The 18,822-nt window shown below is 31.2% G+C and overlaps 1 protein-coding gene across 1 annotated transcript; it reads right to left on the bottom strand.

Moving 5' to 3' along the window:
* Window positions 1–117: 117 nt before the first annotated feature.
* LOC124363170 (low density lipoprotein receptor adapter protein 1-like) lies at window positions 118–16,359 on the bottom strand. The gene is made up of 8 exons (XM_046818315.1): window positions 16,177–16,359; window positions 8,863–9,032; window positions 8,571–8,683; window positions 7,051–7,162; window positions 3,657–3,786; window positions 2,779–2,852; window positions 1,472–1,518; window positions 118–315 (listed from the first exon to the last, which is right to left on the bottom strand). Exons 1-8 carry the CDS (start codon window positions 16,352–16,354, stop codon window positions 186–188), a joined length of 954 nt encoding a protein of 317 aa, XP_046674271.1. The 5' UTR covers window positions 16,355–16,359; the 3' UTR covers window positions 118–185.
* Window positions 16,360–18,822: the final 2,463 nt, after the last annotated feature.

Here is an 18,822-nt window from a genome sequence, read left to right as displayed (position 1 = left end):
GTATTTAAAAATCTGAGATTTATAAATGCGTACACAATAATTGCATACACTTAATTGCCTTATAGAACGCAGGAAACATGTTGAGTGTACAATTCAGTTGATTGGTTGCACAGCAAATTGAAGGGTTAATAAATAAAGTTTATTCACATATAAAAAATAAAGTTTTCTACAAAGTCGGCTACAAACTACAATACTATAAGTTCAACAGATTTGCTGCATTCTGACCACTCTTTACTGTCGAGTGTTTGGTTTTCCGAGGCAGGCTTCTCGGAGTAGGCTGGTGGGGAGACGTACACTTCAGCGTAGGCTAGTGACCTGAACAGATTAGAGATGCAAATTAAATTAGTCATCATCCAGAGAGGACAAATTTAAGAAGGGAATGCTAGTTAGCTGCCAGTCAAGCATCTGTGACTCTGCTGTTAACATGGAGCTAAGATTTGATGGTGTGTTTATAAGAATTGATCTTAGATCCATCAAATATTTCACTTTAGAAACATAGATGTATCGACGTTAATTAATTGTTCAAAGTGCGATTTTGTTAACAGTTTATAATTTATATTCAGTATAGAATTTGTATAAGTAGCTCTAAATTGAATATAACTGAAAAAACATTAGTATTAACAGATAACAGTTTATCAAGACAATTTAACGTATTTCTAACAATTTATCGAGACATTAAAATTTAAGTTTATAAAGTGAAACATTATTAGATTTGAGATCATTTCTTATTTATACAACATTTTTAAGCTTTATCCCAACATTAAAGTTGAATCTCAGATGTGTGCCTTTATAAGTTCTATGTACTAAAATAATGTTTTATAGAACAAAATTACAAATTGGAAATTGTTGGTTATTTCTGGCACACCATTATTTTAAAATATAACTAATATGATTTGTAACATGAGTTTAAAAAGTAATCTTTCAGAGAAGCACAACCGTTTTTGGTCTAAAAGAATGTTTAACATAGTGATTCTTCATAAGCAGTTTTTTTTAATTATTGGTCAAGTAAAAGCTAGAAAATATTAGTTTAATCTGCAATTTTCAACTTCTAAGAAAAGAAAAACTCAAGTTTAACTTGCTTGATTATTCTATTATTATTTTAATATTATCTTAAATTTAATTTTTGAGCTTCAGAAAAAATTTGACTCCAGGAAACTTTTTGCTTTCCAAACTTAGGTCAGTTAAATTAGTATCCAGTAATCTAATACTGATAAATTGTAAAAAAATCCAGGGGAAGGTTTTCCATAATCTGAGAACCAGTAGTTTTCTAAGCATAGGATGGTCAACCTGGTATTAAATGAAATGTAAGTTTTGTGTGCTTAATATTTGACATTATTATCGATGGGATCAATTAATTATAATAGCTATTGACAACAGGTTTATTATCCTGAAAGTATTGTAAAGTAATTAAATCGTGAAAGTATGTTAAAGTAATTAAATCCTGAAAATTCATACATTCCATTTTGCCTACCTTGTTGAAGGTAACGATCCATCTTTTAGACTGCCATCAAAGCTTATCTGAAAAACACCAAAATACAAATGAATAAAATAATATATAATAATTATATTAAGATTTCCATTACATTCTCCACAGGCTTGTCCTCCATGGTAGGCGTGTGATGGTATAAAAAAAACTAGTTTAGATAGTCGTATAAAGTCATGCATGGTTTGTAGATTTTATTGGCTATGGTTTAAAACAATATTACGATGTTTGCAGACATTTTAAACACCCTGTTTATAAAACAGTAGTATATGTGAATAACGATACTAAAAATGTGAACTCTTCTAGGGAAAGACCGGCTACTACTAAAAAATTACAGTCATGCCTACTTAATTTGGTACAACATGAAAAACCACTACACATAACGTAGCTATGTTAGGAAGGGTTGATTCAGTTTGAATGTTGAATTTAGCTCCAGTTCACCTTCCTTTTATTGCAGCATCTGGTATCTGATGCTGTCTCAGACTTGACTCCTGGAATCTGGAGTTATGTTCGTCTGAAGAGACCCAAAGAAACAGTCCTAAGAGATCGTGTCACAGACATTGTAGTGCATTCAATAGTGCACCTGATGAGACAATGAGACTGCCACTATTTATAGGTGTCTCTGATGTCGAAAAGATGTTAAGGTTTGTTTTGAGCTTCTTTGTCACCAACTTTCTTTGGATCTCTTCTGACGAACATGACTCCAGATTCCAGGAGTTAAGTCTGAGATAGCGTCAGATATCAGACACTGCAATAACAGCAAGATGAACCCGAGCTAAATTCAACATTAAAAACCAATGTTTGAAAACTACTCATTTATGCATTAAATTTACATGAGACTCATAACATTCTTTTCTTTTTTAAAACTGTATTATTAACACTGGACGATTTGAAAGAATAATAGGATTTCTGGCATTGTTTTCATTATATGTTGTGATGATTTACATATAACGATGACAAAAGTCAGACTTATATGTTCATAAATAAAACGATTGTTCATAAATATACAAGTATTTTTGTCCTTTGAAACAAACCAACTTTATGGAAGATACTTGATACAGTATTTTCATTTGAGATTATGTTCTAAAATGCTGGTTAAATCTTATTGTTTTCATTTAAATTCATACAAACTCTTTTACATTATTCTAAACTAGTGAAAAGTAAATAGTATTGGAAAATATTAATAATTGAGAAAAATCTCTAGATAATATCATAAGTATTAATGAACATTTTCCAAAATGTTATAATCATATTATTTACATCCAAAAGATTGAGTAATCATAGGTAGAACTTACCCATTTAGTGGTTGCGAGAGTTCTTAGTGGCACGTTTTCTGTTATTTGGAAGTCAACATCATGTTTACTATAACCTAGAAAATAGTAAATAAATCATCACTTAGACTGTTTAATAAAAAACTATTCATGAATACATTTGTACTAAATTAATGATTGCACATACGGTTGACTACATTTTTTACTTTTATTTATTATATTGTTATCATCGACTTACCTACTTACTTATTTTTACTTCTAGGAGGTCAATTTATCATCCGTTATTTACCTTATGAATGTGGATGTTCATGTTACCTAAATTAATTTTTTATTAGACCCACTTAATGAGTCTTTACATTAAGCAATTTTGAGCCACCGTCCAAAATCCCATTTTGGGAAAATGGTTCGCTTTTGTTTCCGAGAGGGGTGTCCTGAGTTTCATTTTTCCATCCATCTCTGTCCATTGAAGGTTGAGCAGGATCCATTCATGCTTTTAACTTAATCCATTTCAATGAGCTGCCATTGTGTACTGGGTTGAGATAGAAAGTTCTAGTTTCCACTGTTCTTCTTCTTTTATAAAGATCTTTAAAATTAAGTGTCACTTAATGGGTCTTTACATTTTTAAATTTTTCGCCCCTCCCCCCCAAATCCCATTTTGGGGAAATGGGCAAAGTTGTAACAGTGACTAAAAAGTTCACTTCTATTTTCTAGAAAGGTGTCCCAAGTTCCATCCCTCCATCTTTATCCATCAAAAACTAAACAGAGTGTATCCATACTTTTAACTCACCCTATATAACGCAAATGTCTAAATAAACTAGAGTCATTGTAATCAAATAACTTGACCTGTGTAAATTCTAAACTGTTTTCAGACACACAATACTGTACAACACATAGACACTTACTAGGTAATGAATGTTGTAGCAAGGGACCCTTGTTGTAGTACAATGTCCCGAGACTCTCCCGATGTGCCGACTGCCACATATGGTACACTGCACTGAACAGCTGAGCCACCGTCACCGCCATACTTTCCGCCTGTCAAATCAGTAACACCATATGTAACCAATTATCAACCTGGGGCGCCGACATATATTACAGTAATAACTATGGAGATGAGCATGCGGGTTGGAAGAGATGTAGTCTTAAGCTCCCTAAGAACTTCAATGTTTTCAAGTGAAATCTAGAGCAGATGAGGAAATCTTATAATTGTTTATGAAACCATTTTAAGTACACAAACTAATAAAGTACACAAACTAATAAGACATTCAAAATCAAATTACGAAAGTTATGTGCCAGAATGTGCCACAATACGATCAAAGTCAAAATGAAGAACATCCAAAACTAGCCTTTCCTCCTTAAATTGAAGAAATGACCAATAAAATAGGGAGGATATTAAGGAGATACAATACAAAAACTTTATTTAAACCAGCTCAAAACTTGAAAAATTTTATGAGACCAGTGAAGAACACATTTCATTATAATAGACTTTTCTTGTTGGATGTGTCTACTAAACCCACATGTGTGACAATATTTAGAACTTGATTTCTGAGTTGGCTCTTTTGACACATAGGAGCATCCAGTTTTCATAGGAGCAACACATAGGAGGTCCACCAGTTTCACAGTGTACGCCAGGAGTCTATGATTTCCATGAACATAGGAACATATATAATATCTACACAAGTAAGTAAATAATTAGCTACACAAAACATCAAGTGTATGGAAAATCAACCATTTCAGAACACAGTTTTAAAACTAAACATGCAATAGAATTTAACAAATCAATTCTTGGGAAAATTTCCTTCTGTTGTTCAAGAATAATAAGAGAACTCATAGAATTTATCAAGAAAGACAAGAACTTCAACAAAGAAGATAGTGTGAAACTGTCAAAAAGCTGATGTTCTGTGATAAAGAAACGATGTGACGTTGTGATCCTTGTACCGATCATAATTGATAACAAAAAAAACCGGTTGATGTAACTTCAGCCAATTACAATTAAGCTCTACCCCTTTCAAATCTCCTATACAGACACATGTAGATGATGTTTATTATTGGCAGTTTCAGTTGACTGAAGATGGCTATATCCACAGCAAGGCCGAAATATTTCAACAATTAAATTATGTAATCAATGTTCTGACATGGTGTGAACCGTAAAATTTAGGTGATAGATGTTAGATGCCATTCTAGTCTAGCCAATTCTGAATGATATATCTTCACCGCCCAAGGATAACCCAGATAGCTTTACAAGGACATTGTCTAGATATTATCAAAGGAGTAAGATTTGGTGCCCAACACAGCAAAAAATATTTTCATACATAAAGAATAAAGAATTTTATTTTCTTAAATTTCAACAGTTAACAAAATGTACACTTTTATTTCAACATTTCATAATTCTCTTGTCAGGCTGACCATTATTTTATTACTTAACTTAGTAGTTTTGCATTGAAAACAGCCTTAACTATTACAATATACAGTATGTACATATTACAGCAGGTACATATTGACACAAGAAGGAAATTTAAGAAATCTAGGGCCTCTAAGGCAAGCCTGTTCAGAGGTTCCTTTACAGTACTTACAAAAAAACAATAGCACTCAGAAAAAATTATTTTTTAAAGAAAATTAACAAAGATGGTCTCAAAAAAACAAATATGTTGTGCCTTAGCAAAAAATTTATCCACAGTTAACAAAATAAACAAATGCAACTTGCAACAAGAGAAAATAACAACACCTGACTTCCCGTACCACCATCCACAAGGAAGCAGAACATAGACTACAGATACATAATAAAAACAAAAATATTGACTTCACAACTGTATTAACAATAAATAAATATTTACATACAAATATTAACCATACATTACTGATAAACACTGATCATCTGAATAAGTAAGCTATTGTATAATATTAAACAGAAACTCAATATCTTCCAAATGAAAGAGCCATGATTTTAGTCTATTCAAAAAAATATTTTTGTTGTATGAATATTTAATATAATCAGGTATTTCGTTAAAAATCTTTGGTGCGATAAAATTATATGTTCTAGTGTAAAAAGATATTGTTGGCTTAGGTATTGTAAATTTATTTGCATTTCTTAATCTCAATTTATAGGTATTTACATTGGCTGGAATATTTCCACTTCTACAGTAAAAAAGTTTTAAGACTTTGAATACATATAAATATCTCAGGGGAAAAAATTAAATCATCCTGATCTCTAATCGTTCTCAAGATTCAGAGGTGGCAAAAATTTGTTTTTCACTGGATGACAAAATGCTTGCCTTGTAAAGAACATGAATTGGACTAATTTTAACTTGTTTGGAAAAAGAAAAAAAGACTACACAAAAAAGTTTATTACAAGTGATACGTTGACTGCACTTCAATTTACATCAAAAAGTAGGCTTTGTTAATTTTATTTCTGAGATACTATACATTTTTTTGTATGTTATGTATAAAAGTGATTGTAGTATTAAATCCAAAATTGTGTATTAAGTTTACTTTAGTAAGAGTTTTATACTTCTTTCAGTAATATTGTTACAGTATAAATGTAAACAATAGGAAAGGTGTTGGTAACAACTCCAGTGCCTTTTTAATTCCTCAAACTTCTATGCTTAGGACCTGATACTGGTTACATTGACTTATTTATTCAAAAAAATTAAGCCGTTTTGTGTCTGAATCTTTGTTTGCATTTCTGTTTATTAGTTGTGAATAAATTAATTCTTAATCTTGTTAAACACCTTTTTTTTATTTGTTGGTTGTTAAATTCAGTGGCGTACCTACCTTGGATGGCACCCAGTGCAGAAGTTGGTGGTGTCACCCCATCGAAAGTAAAAAGCAATAAATGTTATATGATAAAGGTCATGGATATAATATATTTCTTTCTTTTTATTATCTATCACTATAGAATAATACATGTTTAACAATTCACGCCAACCAAACACAACACACTTCACGAAGCAAATGAGAAATGTTGCAACTGAAACGTTAAAGATCGCAAGTATATGATGCTGCTGAAATTTTTGTGCTAGTGATTTATTTTGTTGTTGTTTGTACATTGTTCTTAAAGTTGAGAGACCGGGTGGGTGTCACCCCAAAAAAGGTCGCCCGCCCCCCTTTGCTACGCCACTTGTCGTGTCTTCAACTAATTATCTGAATTTTTTAACAGCATTTCAGGTTAAGAATTATAATTTATGTTAAGAACGAGACAAAAATAGCATGAAACAATTTTAAAAATTTAATGTTTCAGTTTTAGTAATGCATAATCATGAAAATGCCTACTTTTACACCACTATTTATATTTATACTTACAGTACTTCTCTTTGAACACATAAATGCATGGCACTCGGTAGTCTCTTGTAAATCAGTGGCAAGGAAAGCAAAGATTCTTCTACATTTCGCGTAAGCCAAACAACTGCAGACCCTGGTGGACAGAAAATCCTTTTCATTACTCAATTAAGTACTACATTAGTTTTAAATATGTATTGCAATTGACATTTCACAATTCAGTTAAGAAAATCAACAAATAATTATATTGTTTTTAGAGAAGTATGGTTCCTGAAGGATTATGGAACCTCGCCAACTTGTACGTTCTTGTACGCACACTCACAGCCTTCATACTCTGCCCTAAAATCATCAAGTATGTTCACAATACGTATAGATGTTAAATGGCTGGTTAAATTGCTTTTTGAAAATTGGTTACCCTTTAATGTTTACTGGTTACGTAACAAATTTTGACAAGTTACAATTCTCAAAGAATTTGTAAATAAAGAATTTGTCTATTGTCTATTGTCTATTGTCTGGTTAACTCTTTACTGGTTGCTTTTTCTTTGTTATTTCAGATTAGTCCAAAACCTCTAGTTGTTATTTAATGATTGTTACTGTTAGTTAATTTTTAAATATTTTATTAATTAATTGTTGAATTTTATTTCTGTTATTTCATTAATGACATTGTTTAAAATGTGTTAATTGCAATAATTTATTTGAACTAATTGATAGTGTTGTTTTAACAACTCTTTTTACACCTCGACATACATCAAATTATAAAATATTATAAATTCTAAATGTAATAATTTTTATCTGTAATTTTTAGTTATAAGTATATCTAGACTTGGCATCGTGCTGCAATACTGATGTTGTTAATACTCTTCTAAAAAGTATTTTAACAATAAATAGATTAATATTGATATTCAGTTAATTTTATTACATAAGTAATTTTATATTATAATAAAACTAAAGAAAATGTAGGTAGTAGGTGATCTTACAATATCAGCTCCAAAGAAAACTTATGAATATTTTTACAGTAGATGACCAAAGAGAATGAAGTTTTTAATTTATAAAAAAGTGTCTCTAAGGATATGTATATTAAAAATCACACACACACACACACACACATTCCCATTTTAAATATTATTATCCTTAAGTAATTATTGCAATAATTTCACATTTTTATATTCAGCCATTTTTATTTGGGGTCTTTTAAAATTTTAGGGAGAATGTTGGCCTCTCTCAGTATAAATAGAGCCACAATAAAAGTGTTAAATACCTATCACCTTATGGAATGATCAAAATATTAGTTTTACTTTCTCTGTTTTTCAGTAAGTTATCATACAGGGCTATGACTTTAAAGTAAAAAATATTCTAATCCAAAATTGATTAATGTTATCAATTTTTGCACATAGCCCATAACAATAAAGATTTTTTTTACTATTAAATACAAGAAGGTAAAGGGGCTAAATGTATAATTTCTCGTATACATAACCAAAATGCCTGACTAAGGTACAATCGATACTATACTTAAGTAAGTAATTAAGCTTAATAATGTGAATTACCTGAAGATAGAAACATCTAATATTGGTTTCTCATTTGATCTGTCTGTAACTTCGATGCCTTTAAAATTTACAGAAACCAAAACCTTCTTGATACTCTTCTGATTTGCTTTGCTCTGGAAAATGCAAAAGATGTTAGAGTTTCTGTACACAATAGCAGTTTAAGATAAGAATTATTTTTTAATATTTTTACAAGCTAATATAATTGTTATAGAATCAAATCAACAAAAATTAACCTAACTTGCTAAACTGATTACAACACAGTTTGTTTGTTATTTGAATGTGCACAAATTACCATTGATATTATTGAATCAATCGCCGTCTCTGTAATCTGCTGAGTGTTTTTTGAAGAATCCACTGGTACATGACCTAGATACTTCACTTTATACGTTGAATTTCCACTCGGAGAGAAAAAGTCATCATCAAAATCTTGGTTTGAAGCAAGATTCCATTCTTCACTGAGTTCTGAAACGATATCAGTTACAATCAAATGGTGATTGATACAGGTGGTGAATGATAGAACAATGAAATAAACTCTATATGAATATTTAACCTTCTAGTATTTAACCAAGAAGCCCTCCTACGCTAGTGCAAGTTTCTCAACCTATTCCTTTCTAATGTCAAGAACGGAAATCAAGAGACATTCAAGAAACGACTGGCCAACGTGCTTGTAGAGAAGTTCATCTACACTATAGAAGAATTTGAAGAATTTTGCTCTATTACTACCTAATTATTAAATAACTACCTAAATTGAATAATAACCTTGACTTTTTATATTAATAATTTGCATTATTTTTGACATACATGCACTATTGTAACAAATATGTATAATAATGATGCCAATTCATTTCTTGAAAATGTTGAAATAACGCATTCTGATTTCTGAATTCTTGCAGCAAAAGAGTCTTTATCATGTTTCAATAGATTACTACATCGGTGAGTCTGAAAGAATGTAAAGGCTCTCTGTATTGTGAAGCAAACTTTAATGTGCTCCACACAAATCAATTTACCAGAAGTGGCCAGAGGGCTATTTATAGCCCTTTATTTATAGCTCTGACCCACTAGCCTTAAACTAGGGAAAATGATTTGTACTACATTCAATGACTATCACTGTTGCCAGTAACACCATCGTATGACCTTCACGCACATGACATCACTGTTATAGTGGTCCTTTGAGGATTAAGAGCGAATTTATTTTCCATTTAAGTAAATCATTTTAAGACATATAGGTGTTTCTACAGAGAAATTAAAAAGTTAACTATTTTTTTCCTAATTAGGACAAGAAGCTTAGAATTGCACATATTCCTAACAGAACTTTTGTGCTGCTTCTGGAGTGACAGGATATTCTAGGTGGGTAAGGTTGGGGATAATAATGTTGGGCATTAATTTCTGTCATGTCTCCTTGGAAGAAGGGGAAGGCAGCTCTGAACCAGCCTCTCTAGTTCAAAGCAGGCAGGGGGTAGCACACCCTTATGTCTAGGCTAGCAACAGCCCTTAACACTTAGGGAAAAATTCCACCAACTCCAACCGTCATCTCCCACAGTAGACTAGACCTGTTGATCTGCCCTTGCACCCCAGAATCTCAACATTTGCAGTTAGTGATGTGCCATAAGGTTGCTCAGGTTTAAGTGAAACACCGGTTTTTGCAGTACCCAGCGTAGGTTGAACTGGAAGGTATAAACCAGCCAGACGTAAACCCTCCTAGGGAAGTTCATTAAATTACATTTAAGCATTAAGAATGTATTTATTATGTTTAAACTACATCTTGCTCTAACTTTCAACAAGAACCTTGTTCTAGCACTGATATAAAAATTATTATAAATCGTAGCGATAATCAGTCATAGAGCTGATACACTGTTGTTTTTAAAATAGAGTTGTTATTGTATGATTTAGTATTACATTGAAACATGTTGAACGAAGTGTTTTAAATTTAAGTGAAATCAATATATTATTGTAAATCATTATGTATTAAAAATATATACATAATATAATAAGAAATATAGTATATAAATACTAGAAAATATATATAGTAAAATAAGAAATCAATGGTTACCCTCTGTTTTGTTATTTTGCATATTTTATATTGTTACTAAATTTATTGTTTTAATGAATGGTTATTATTACTTCATGTAATGCTACACTTTTAACTTTATCTGACAGTAATATTTTATGAAATAAATGTTTGACATAAGCAATATTAATACTGTTAGTTAATTTATAGTTAATTTATTCACAGCTAAAGTTTTTAGTATTTTTATTTATTTTAGAGCTTATTTATTTGTTAGGGAATCATTTTGTTGGAATCTTCTTATTGTTAAATTCATAGCAATATTATTATTAGCAACAATAGGAGACAAGGGAAAGAGAATTGTTTGACAAATATGTTTTTATTTATTTAACAATATATTATTTGTGATGGTTTAAAAACTTTCCGTATTTATCATATTAATGTCTGACATTTTCATACAGCTTTTATGTGCATGTTATTAAAAGTGTTTATTTTAATATTTGTTTCCAAATGTCCATCTGAAATGGCATCGATGAGCATTCATTCAAAGCAGCCATGTACAATTGTTTCATTTTGAAACATACTTAACTTTTTTAAATGTTTTTTAATTCTTATATTCTGAAACAAACTAATGTAGTACCATTTTCTTGTTATTCCTCCAATTTGTTTTCCACAAAAACATTGTTTTGAATTAATTGACAGCTGATATTTCGTGAACGTTATATGTTCACTTTTTGTTAAAATGTTGACCATAGTTTAATTTTAAGAGGTAATACAGTACTTCATTGCTTTCTTAAAATAAACTTATAACATTTTTCATGCAATCAATTCAATTTAAAATAATGATTTGTTATGGAATACATAAAGGGAATTCATAAAATATAGCCATTCATCTCCATCCTAAACAGGTATCCAACACAAAATTTAAGTTTCATTTTAAAACTTTTGGATGGTGATTGTTTATTTTAAAATCTCTGTTGTTCTCTTATTCATTAGGAAGCATCATACTTTTTACTAAAATTAATTAATTGAGAAAATTATAAAAAAAATGTTATCATAGAAATAATTCTTGTAATTATTCCATTGGAAAATAAATATGTTCTATATGCTAAAACTACATGGTTGGCATTTCCACGGGCTAGGCTACATGTGAATGATAAATGAGTTAAAAAACCAATGTTCTCTTCCCAATGTCTGTTGGTCTGTACATGTGATGACCACTAACAGTGCATTTCTCTTATCTTCTCTTGACAGAGTCATAGGTCAATTGGTTAAATGTTAAGCATGCTCTAAAAAGTGCTATCATATCTTTTTTGGCTTGGTCTAATTATTAAGTGCTTGATATTTTGAACCAAATTAAAATACAAATTATCTCCATGATTTGTGAAAATAAATTAATAATAATTGCTATTACTATACATAGATCATTGATTGACTATACAGTATGTTACATTGATGATATCATGATACATATACATATTTTTTAGGAATTTTTTATTACAGTTTGCATTTTCCATTGTGTATTAAATTTAATTTATATATTTCATTTTCTAAAGCGAAGTTTACATAACTCTTTAAAGTAGAGGAAAATATATAAATATTCTATTGTCACACTCATCTCAAACCTAAACACATATAAAACAATTAAGGAAAGCATTGATTTAAAAACCAAAATAGTCACTGTGGTAGTCACTATTAAAATAATGCGTTGACTAAACTCTAACTTCAAACATCAACATAATTTTTTTCTTAATCGTCCAGGAAATTACTAGATAAAAATACACTCAAATGTATCACTTAAAATGTTTATTTTTTGTTACTTCTATTTTAAAGTACAGTAAATTGTATTGTATAGCACAAATAAAAATTACAAAGTAATACAATTTTTAAGAGCAGTTTTCTTAATTTCCTGAAAAGCTAGCGATTTGAAGCATTAGAGTTTGAATGAATGTGCAAGTAAAAATATAACATGAGCTTTATTGAAAAGAATATGGAAATTAAATCATTTATATATTTTGATATGTAAACTAGTAAATAAAAGACGAACCGGTGATTCCACGCTGTGGTAATTTGGCAATTGAAGAGATTTAAGTGATAGTGGTATAACAAGCCCTTTGGTGTACGTGACTGAAGCACTTGTGTTGTGCTGTATCTGGTGCATGCCTCTGGTGCAGTTGTTGGATCTAAGCCATCATGATACTGTTACTTGGCATTAATTCACCTCTCGCACGAGCTGCACTCTTACTTGGCAATGCCTGGTTTATTTCACTTTCTAGCTCTTTATAGTTCACGTTCTGGTTAGTGTAAACATATCAATACATCGGTTAACAAAACAATCAACTAATTTACACTGTTTTTTATTTTGTGATTGAGGTAATAAATTATACGATGATAAATTAAAGATAAAGAAGCAAAAATTAAGTGTGTTTATTTCAATTACTAGTTAAATTATTTTTTATCTTTCACGTATCCCATTTTGGGGGGAAGTAAAATTTTTTAATGGTGAACTCACTAATTCACACCTCATTTCAAAGAACTTGATAAAAGAAATTAGTGAAAACTAAAAGTTGGCTCTGTCCAATATAATGTATTTTTGAATTTGGAATTTACATTTGTTAAAATGGTACCCATTCGATGTAGAGTGGTCAGAAATTAGTTTTATTGGTCATTTGGGTATTGTCTTACCAAAATATTGAATTTGAGGCATTGTAATTTATATGATGCAACATTTTTATGTTTCTCTCCCTCTCCTCCCCACACCAATTTTGGGGTAGAGAGAAAAAATTTTGAAATCCATCAGAAACGTTTGCAGTATGTGATGTAATGCTTATTCTTAAAGAATATTTCAAAATTCTCAACCGTTCAAACCTTGTGGTGTGGGTGAGTGAAGAGACTTTGGGACACATGGTACCAGGGACGTTACCAGCGAGAGGGTCCAAGGGGTCTGGAACCCCCCAATTTTTAATTTTTTTCAATTACTTTTTTAGTAAATGAATATTATTATTATTCAAATAATTCAGTATTACTGATATGTACTGCTGAAAGATTGTTATTAACAAAGAAACGGGTCAAGAACTTTTTAAGGAACATAATAGGGCCTTACTCTCTGTCCACTACAAAAGAATATCAGTTGTCTGGTCCCACTGCTAATTTTTTCCTGGTTATGTTTTTGCATGGTACAAGGTCTGCATTGGAAATCAAACAATACCGATTAGCTAATTACCAAAAATAATTAATTTGCTTAAAAATATTGCAATAAATAATTTGTAAGTCAATAATATTATAATACTAGTTAAGAATAATAAAACAAATAAGCAACTAAAATTTAAAAAAAAACATCAATTAAACTATTAAATGCTTGCTGGAATGTCACAGAGGTTAACATAGACATACCCAAAACCAAAACTAAAGCTATGGTTATTCAGATCATTTTACATTTACAACAAAAATATGAATAAAACAAAACTTTCAAGAAAATCTTATATAATCACAGCAGAGTTTTATAAGTAATTAAAAAGTGTTTTTGTTTCGTCATCATTACTTAATAGCCATTTAATATTTTTTTATACACTTCTGAGTACTCTCATGGGGTTAGTGTGTCAGACAGATAACAGGGGGAGCACTAGTGTTATCACTGGCCAATTGCTTAGGACGTTACCTCGTCCATACGAGTTCACACATGTTTGGTAGAGTAATATTTTGTAATTAGGGGGCATAATATTTAATTTTTGTATTACTTCTAAACAGAAATTTTAGAATACCTTATTTTCATTTTATTTAGGGTTGTAAGACAGGGTCTTAACCCTGGCAGTGATCATCAGAAATCCTGAGAAGCACAACAGTTTTAAGTTGGTTTACAGACTTACTTTTTTTGTTCTCTTTGGACAAGGTGCTTAGAAATTGCACATAGTCCTAAAAGGACCTTTACGCTGCTTCCGGACTAACAGGATATTCTGGATGGGTAAGGTAGAGTTAGGGGCCACCTACTGTCATGATCTACAATGAAGAATTTAGGGTGCTAACCTCAATCATGTCTCCTTGGAAGAAGGAGAAGCCAGCTCTAAACCAGCCTCCATAGTCAAAGCAGGCAGGGGGTGGCACGCTCTTATGTCTAGGCTAGCAAGAACCTTTAACACTAAGGGAGCCCAACCAACTCCAATAGTCATCTCCCGCAGTAGACTACACGTATCGATCTACCCTTGAACCCCAGAATCTCGACATTTGCGGTTACTGATGTGCCACTCCTGGAGATCTATAAGACTGTCCAGATTTAAGTGACACATCAGTTTTAGTTGTACTTAGAATAGGTACATCTGGAAGGTATAAACCAGCCAGGGGTGAACCTTCCTAGGGCAGACTTACTTTGCAAAACTTTAAAAAAATAATTAATCTTCAAAGAAGTATATAATGTTATACTAGTTTTTACTAGTAGCGGCTTCTAAAAATTGTCCTTGAAGTAAACAACAAATTCTTATATAAGTGTGGATATCTATATTTTCATAAATGTTAGTTATATAAATAAGGAATTCAGAATATCAAAATTGCAGCAAATTTAACCGTTAAAACAGAAATATATAATGTTACAAGGGTTTACAAGAAAATTTGTTGTTAAAAGTGTTTTCATTTTCACGAAAAGCACTGAGTTGAATTTATCAAAACATTTTATATGCAATAAATTGTGTATTTGATTACCCTTTTTCATGTTAACAAGTCACGAGCTTTTGATTGGTATAGTGTAAAATTAAAATTGATCTGTAGTAATAACCCGTAAAGTGATTTTAACCGGAGAATACAAGTCATCGTAATTTGCACTGGTGGCACCTTAAAAACGACTAGGTCATCACGAATCATGACAATGTACACTTGGAGGCCTAAATTCATAATTTTGTACACCATGTTTAAATTAATTTATTTCTCATTGTCATAATCAATCAGCTGATATTGTGGGTTATTGAATAAGTGCCTCAACAATACACAAATTTCAGTAATCAGCTGTTTTAAACTAAACAAAACACTCATAAGATGAACATCCAAAATTTGGAAGCCTGTTGGACAGAGCCTATGGTTGAATGTATGTACAATTAAAAAAGAAATCTATAGTAAAAGAGTTTTTGATTGGTACCATATAAATATATAAAATAATAGTTATAGACACCTAAAATCGATGTACAAAATTCAAGAAATTCTTTCAATAATATTGGAGATTATGTTGGAAAAGGACATATAACCAAACAATTAAACCATAAAGTTACAATATATTACAATTATTATCAAGAAAAGAGAAATGTAAAAACAGTACGTATTTATGTTGTGTATATTCTATTGGAAGTAAGAAGTTGTTGTTTATGTATTGAGATCCAAATAAAACAAGCCTAGTTTAAGTTCTTCAACCAAACATAATGGTTTTGTCAGTAGAGAGAGAGATCTGGTTGATTATTATCAAAAAATTTTAGGATTTGTTTTCCCATTTACTTTAAATTTCTTAAAGCATACATCTTTCCCACTACAGTCAATTCAAACCAATTTATTGTATTTTTTTAATAAGAATTGAAGCCTGTCAATGAAATTAGCAAACACTTCTATGCGTATAGCAATACTTACTTTTATGTTTGCTGCTGCTCTTCCAAATGTTTTTCAAGAGAGACATGTTGTTGCTACCTCGTCCACAACCTGAATGATAACAAAGTAGCTTGCAGTCACTACTAACTACTATTTGAGAGTAAGTGCCGTGTTGGCGCCAGGCCAGCGACACACACACACAGCTGATAGAGATTATCATGTGGTGGCCTGAAATAGCCAGTGGACAGAGCGTGGAAAGCACACATCTGCGTAGTTTGAGCGTTTCAAGGAAGTGACCTTGATTTTGAAGATTTTAAAGTGATCTATCAAGACTACTTAGTACAGAGCGATAAAGAGATGAAATAAACAAAACTTTATTGACAAACAGAAATCTTATTTCACTTAATCAAACAGTACGACAACATTTGATAGGTTCTACTATGTTTGTAAATAATAGGAAAATGTTAACACTGTTTTATGATCACCATTTTGAGTTTTAAAGTTAAAATTTTATTTGTATTTATAAAACAGTGTAACACAGTTTCTGATGTCTCCTATGTTTCTAAATATTAAGAAACCTTTATGTGGAAGTTTATACAATATTTATTGTTTTTTTTTTTTTTTTAAGAGTAGAACAGTTTTTAGAGCCATCCATGGGAGCTTAATCCCTTAAGTTGAATAAAAACGTTGTTTGGCCACTGCCCTTATCTTTATCACAGGTGTACATGTTCTTACAAAATTCTTGTGGTTTTTTATAGGAGGATTTTAATTACAGTTGAATAAAAATTATAAAATTGATTAAATGCTTAAGAAATATTCTTCCCTCAAAATTCCTTCCTCAAATTTAGAGGAAGTTAATGTTAAGTAAAAATAGAAAAGTCTGATTTAAAAAAATACTTAAAGGAAATGAAAAATTAAGTTGTCGATAACAGTTATTTCTTGATTTAGCTATGAGACACCCTTATCAAGATAATTTAGTCATAAGTTTAACATACCATAAATAGGTAGGTACGTCCCCTATGACAGACCAGCCAGTGATGGCAGTTGATGGTGCAGGCTAGAACATAGCCAGGAAAAAATGTTTGGGGGTTCCAGACAACTGATATTTTCTTTTATTGTACAGAGAGTAATGCTCCATTTTATTCCTTACAAATTTTTTGACCCATTTCTCTGTTGAGAATGATCTTTGAGCAGTACATGTCAGTAATACTGAATTATTTAAAGAATAATAATCGTTTACTAAAAAAATATGAAAAAATTAAAAATTTGGGGGGTCCGGACCCCTTGGAGCCCCTTGCTGGCTACGTCCTTGGGTGCAGGCAGATATATGGCCAAACTCCTGCCTTTGAATTTTTAAAACACAAGTTTCAATAGTTTTTTTGATAAGCAATATATGATATTTTATATTGGGTAGACAATAGTATTATTGCCCAACTTTGGGGGCTGAAACTTGGAAGAGATGCAACTTTTAGACATAATGCTAGTATGTGGAAAGTTTCATTTTGATTAATAGAATATGCTGTGATTTTCTTCAACATACGTTTTATAAAACTCAATATACTGAAAATCGAAACTGAGTTGTGCATAAAATTAAGGTAGAAAACCCTCTGGAAATTGTCATACAGATAGAGGAATGTGTGCACAACCATTACTTTAAGAACAAATATGAAAAAATATATTCTAACTGACATACATTCAATGGTACTACCTTAAAGACCAAAAGCATTCCTTAGTGATCTTCTTGGGTATTGGCTTCTCCTCTCAAAAAATCGATAATTTGATTCTCAATTATTCAAACTCCTCAAAAGCGTATGATTTTTATTTCCCTCCAACTTGTGTATCTTCTCAGTGGTGTAACTGCAAAGCTCTCCAATGAGGGGGATAGAAACCCTCCAAGAGCCTAAAAACAAATAAAATATTCGTACAAGACAATCCAACATGTAAATCTTAAGTTTAGCTCTAGTGCAACTTCTTCTTACGTGCAGTATCTGAAATCTGATGCTATTGCAGACTTCACTCCTGGAATCTGGAGTCATGTTCATCTGAAGGGATCCAAAAATAGCTGACGAAAAAGAATGAAGAAGCTCAAAACAAACTCTTCGCATCGTTTTGACATCAGAGACACCCAGACTACAAAATGTAGTGCAATCTAGTTGAAGAGGTATTCTCATTGTCTCATCAGAAATTTAAATCTAGTCAGACTTATTCCCTACACCCAATGTGTTGCATTCTTCATCAAATACTTCCCCTCCTCACCAAAGCCAAGTCCTAGTTATGCCCCAACTGAATCTCCTCTGGTGTTATTTTCCCTCTGTAAAACTTGGAAGAGAAAACATCCTCAATAAATTAATTTTTTTCTGCCTGTGGAACGTTAGCAAACCTCTACAGAACGAAATTTTAGGGGAAGAATTTTCTAGAATTGTGAGGTGGATAATGTTGAAACTCCATCCTCCACACTGTATCATACTTGTAGACAATAACAGAGATAATCACAATGTAATTGTGTTTCTTTTATTGAATGAAGTTTTGTACATAACGTATCATACTTACTTACTTATACAAACAAAATTACTGAAGCTATAAATATAGAGGATAAAAATGTAATACTACAACAAATTTTACATTCAACTCTATACTCTATACTATGGAAACGAGCTTTGAAATTAAAAATAAGTATGAAATTATAAC

This window comes from Homalodisca vitripennis, chromosome 5 (assembly GCF_021130785.1).
Source record: "Homalodisca vitripennis isolate AUS2020 chromosome 5, UT_GWSS_2.1, whole genome shotgun sequence".
NCBI classification, from domain to species: Eukaryota; Metazoa; Arthropoda; class Insecta; order Hemiptera; family Cicadellidae; genus Homalodisca; species Homalodisca vitripennis.
The sequence above is the reverse complement of the archived record's forward strand: the minus strand, read 5'-3'. Positions and strand labels throughout refer to the sequence as shown.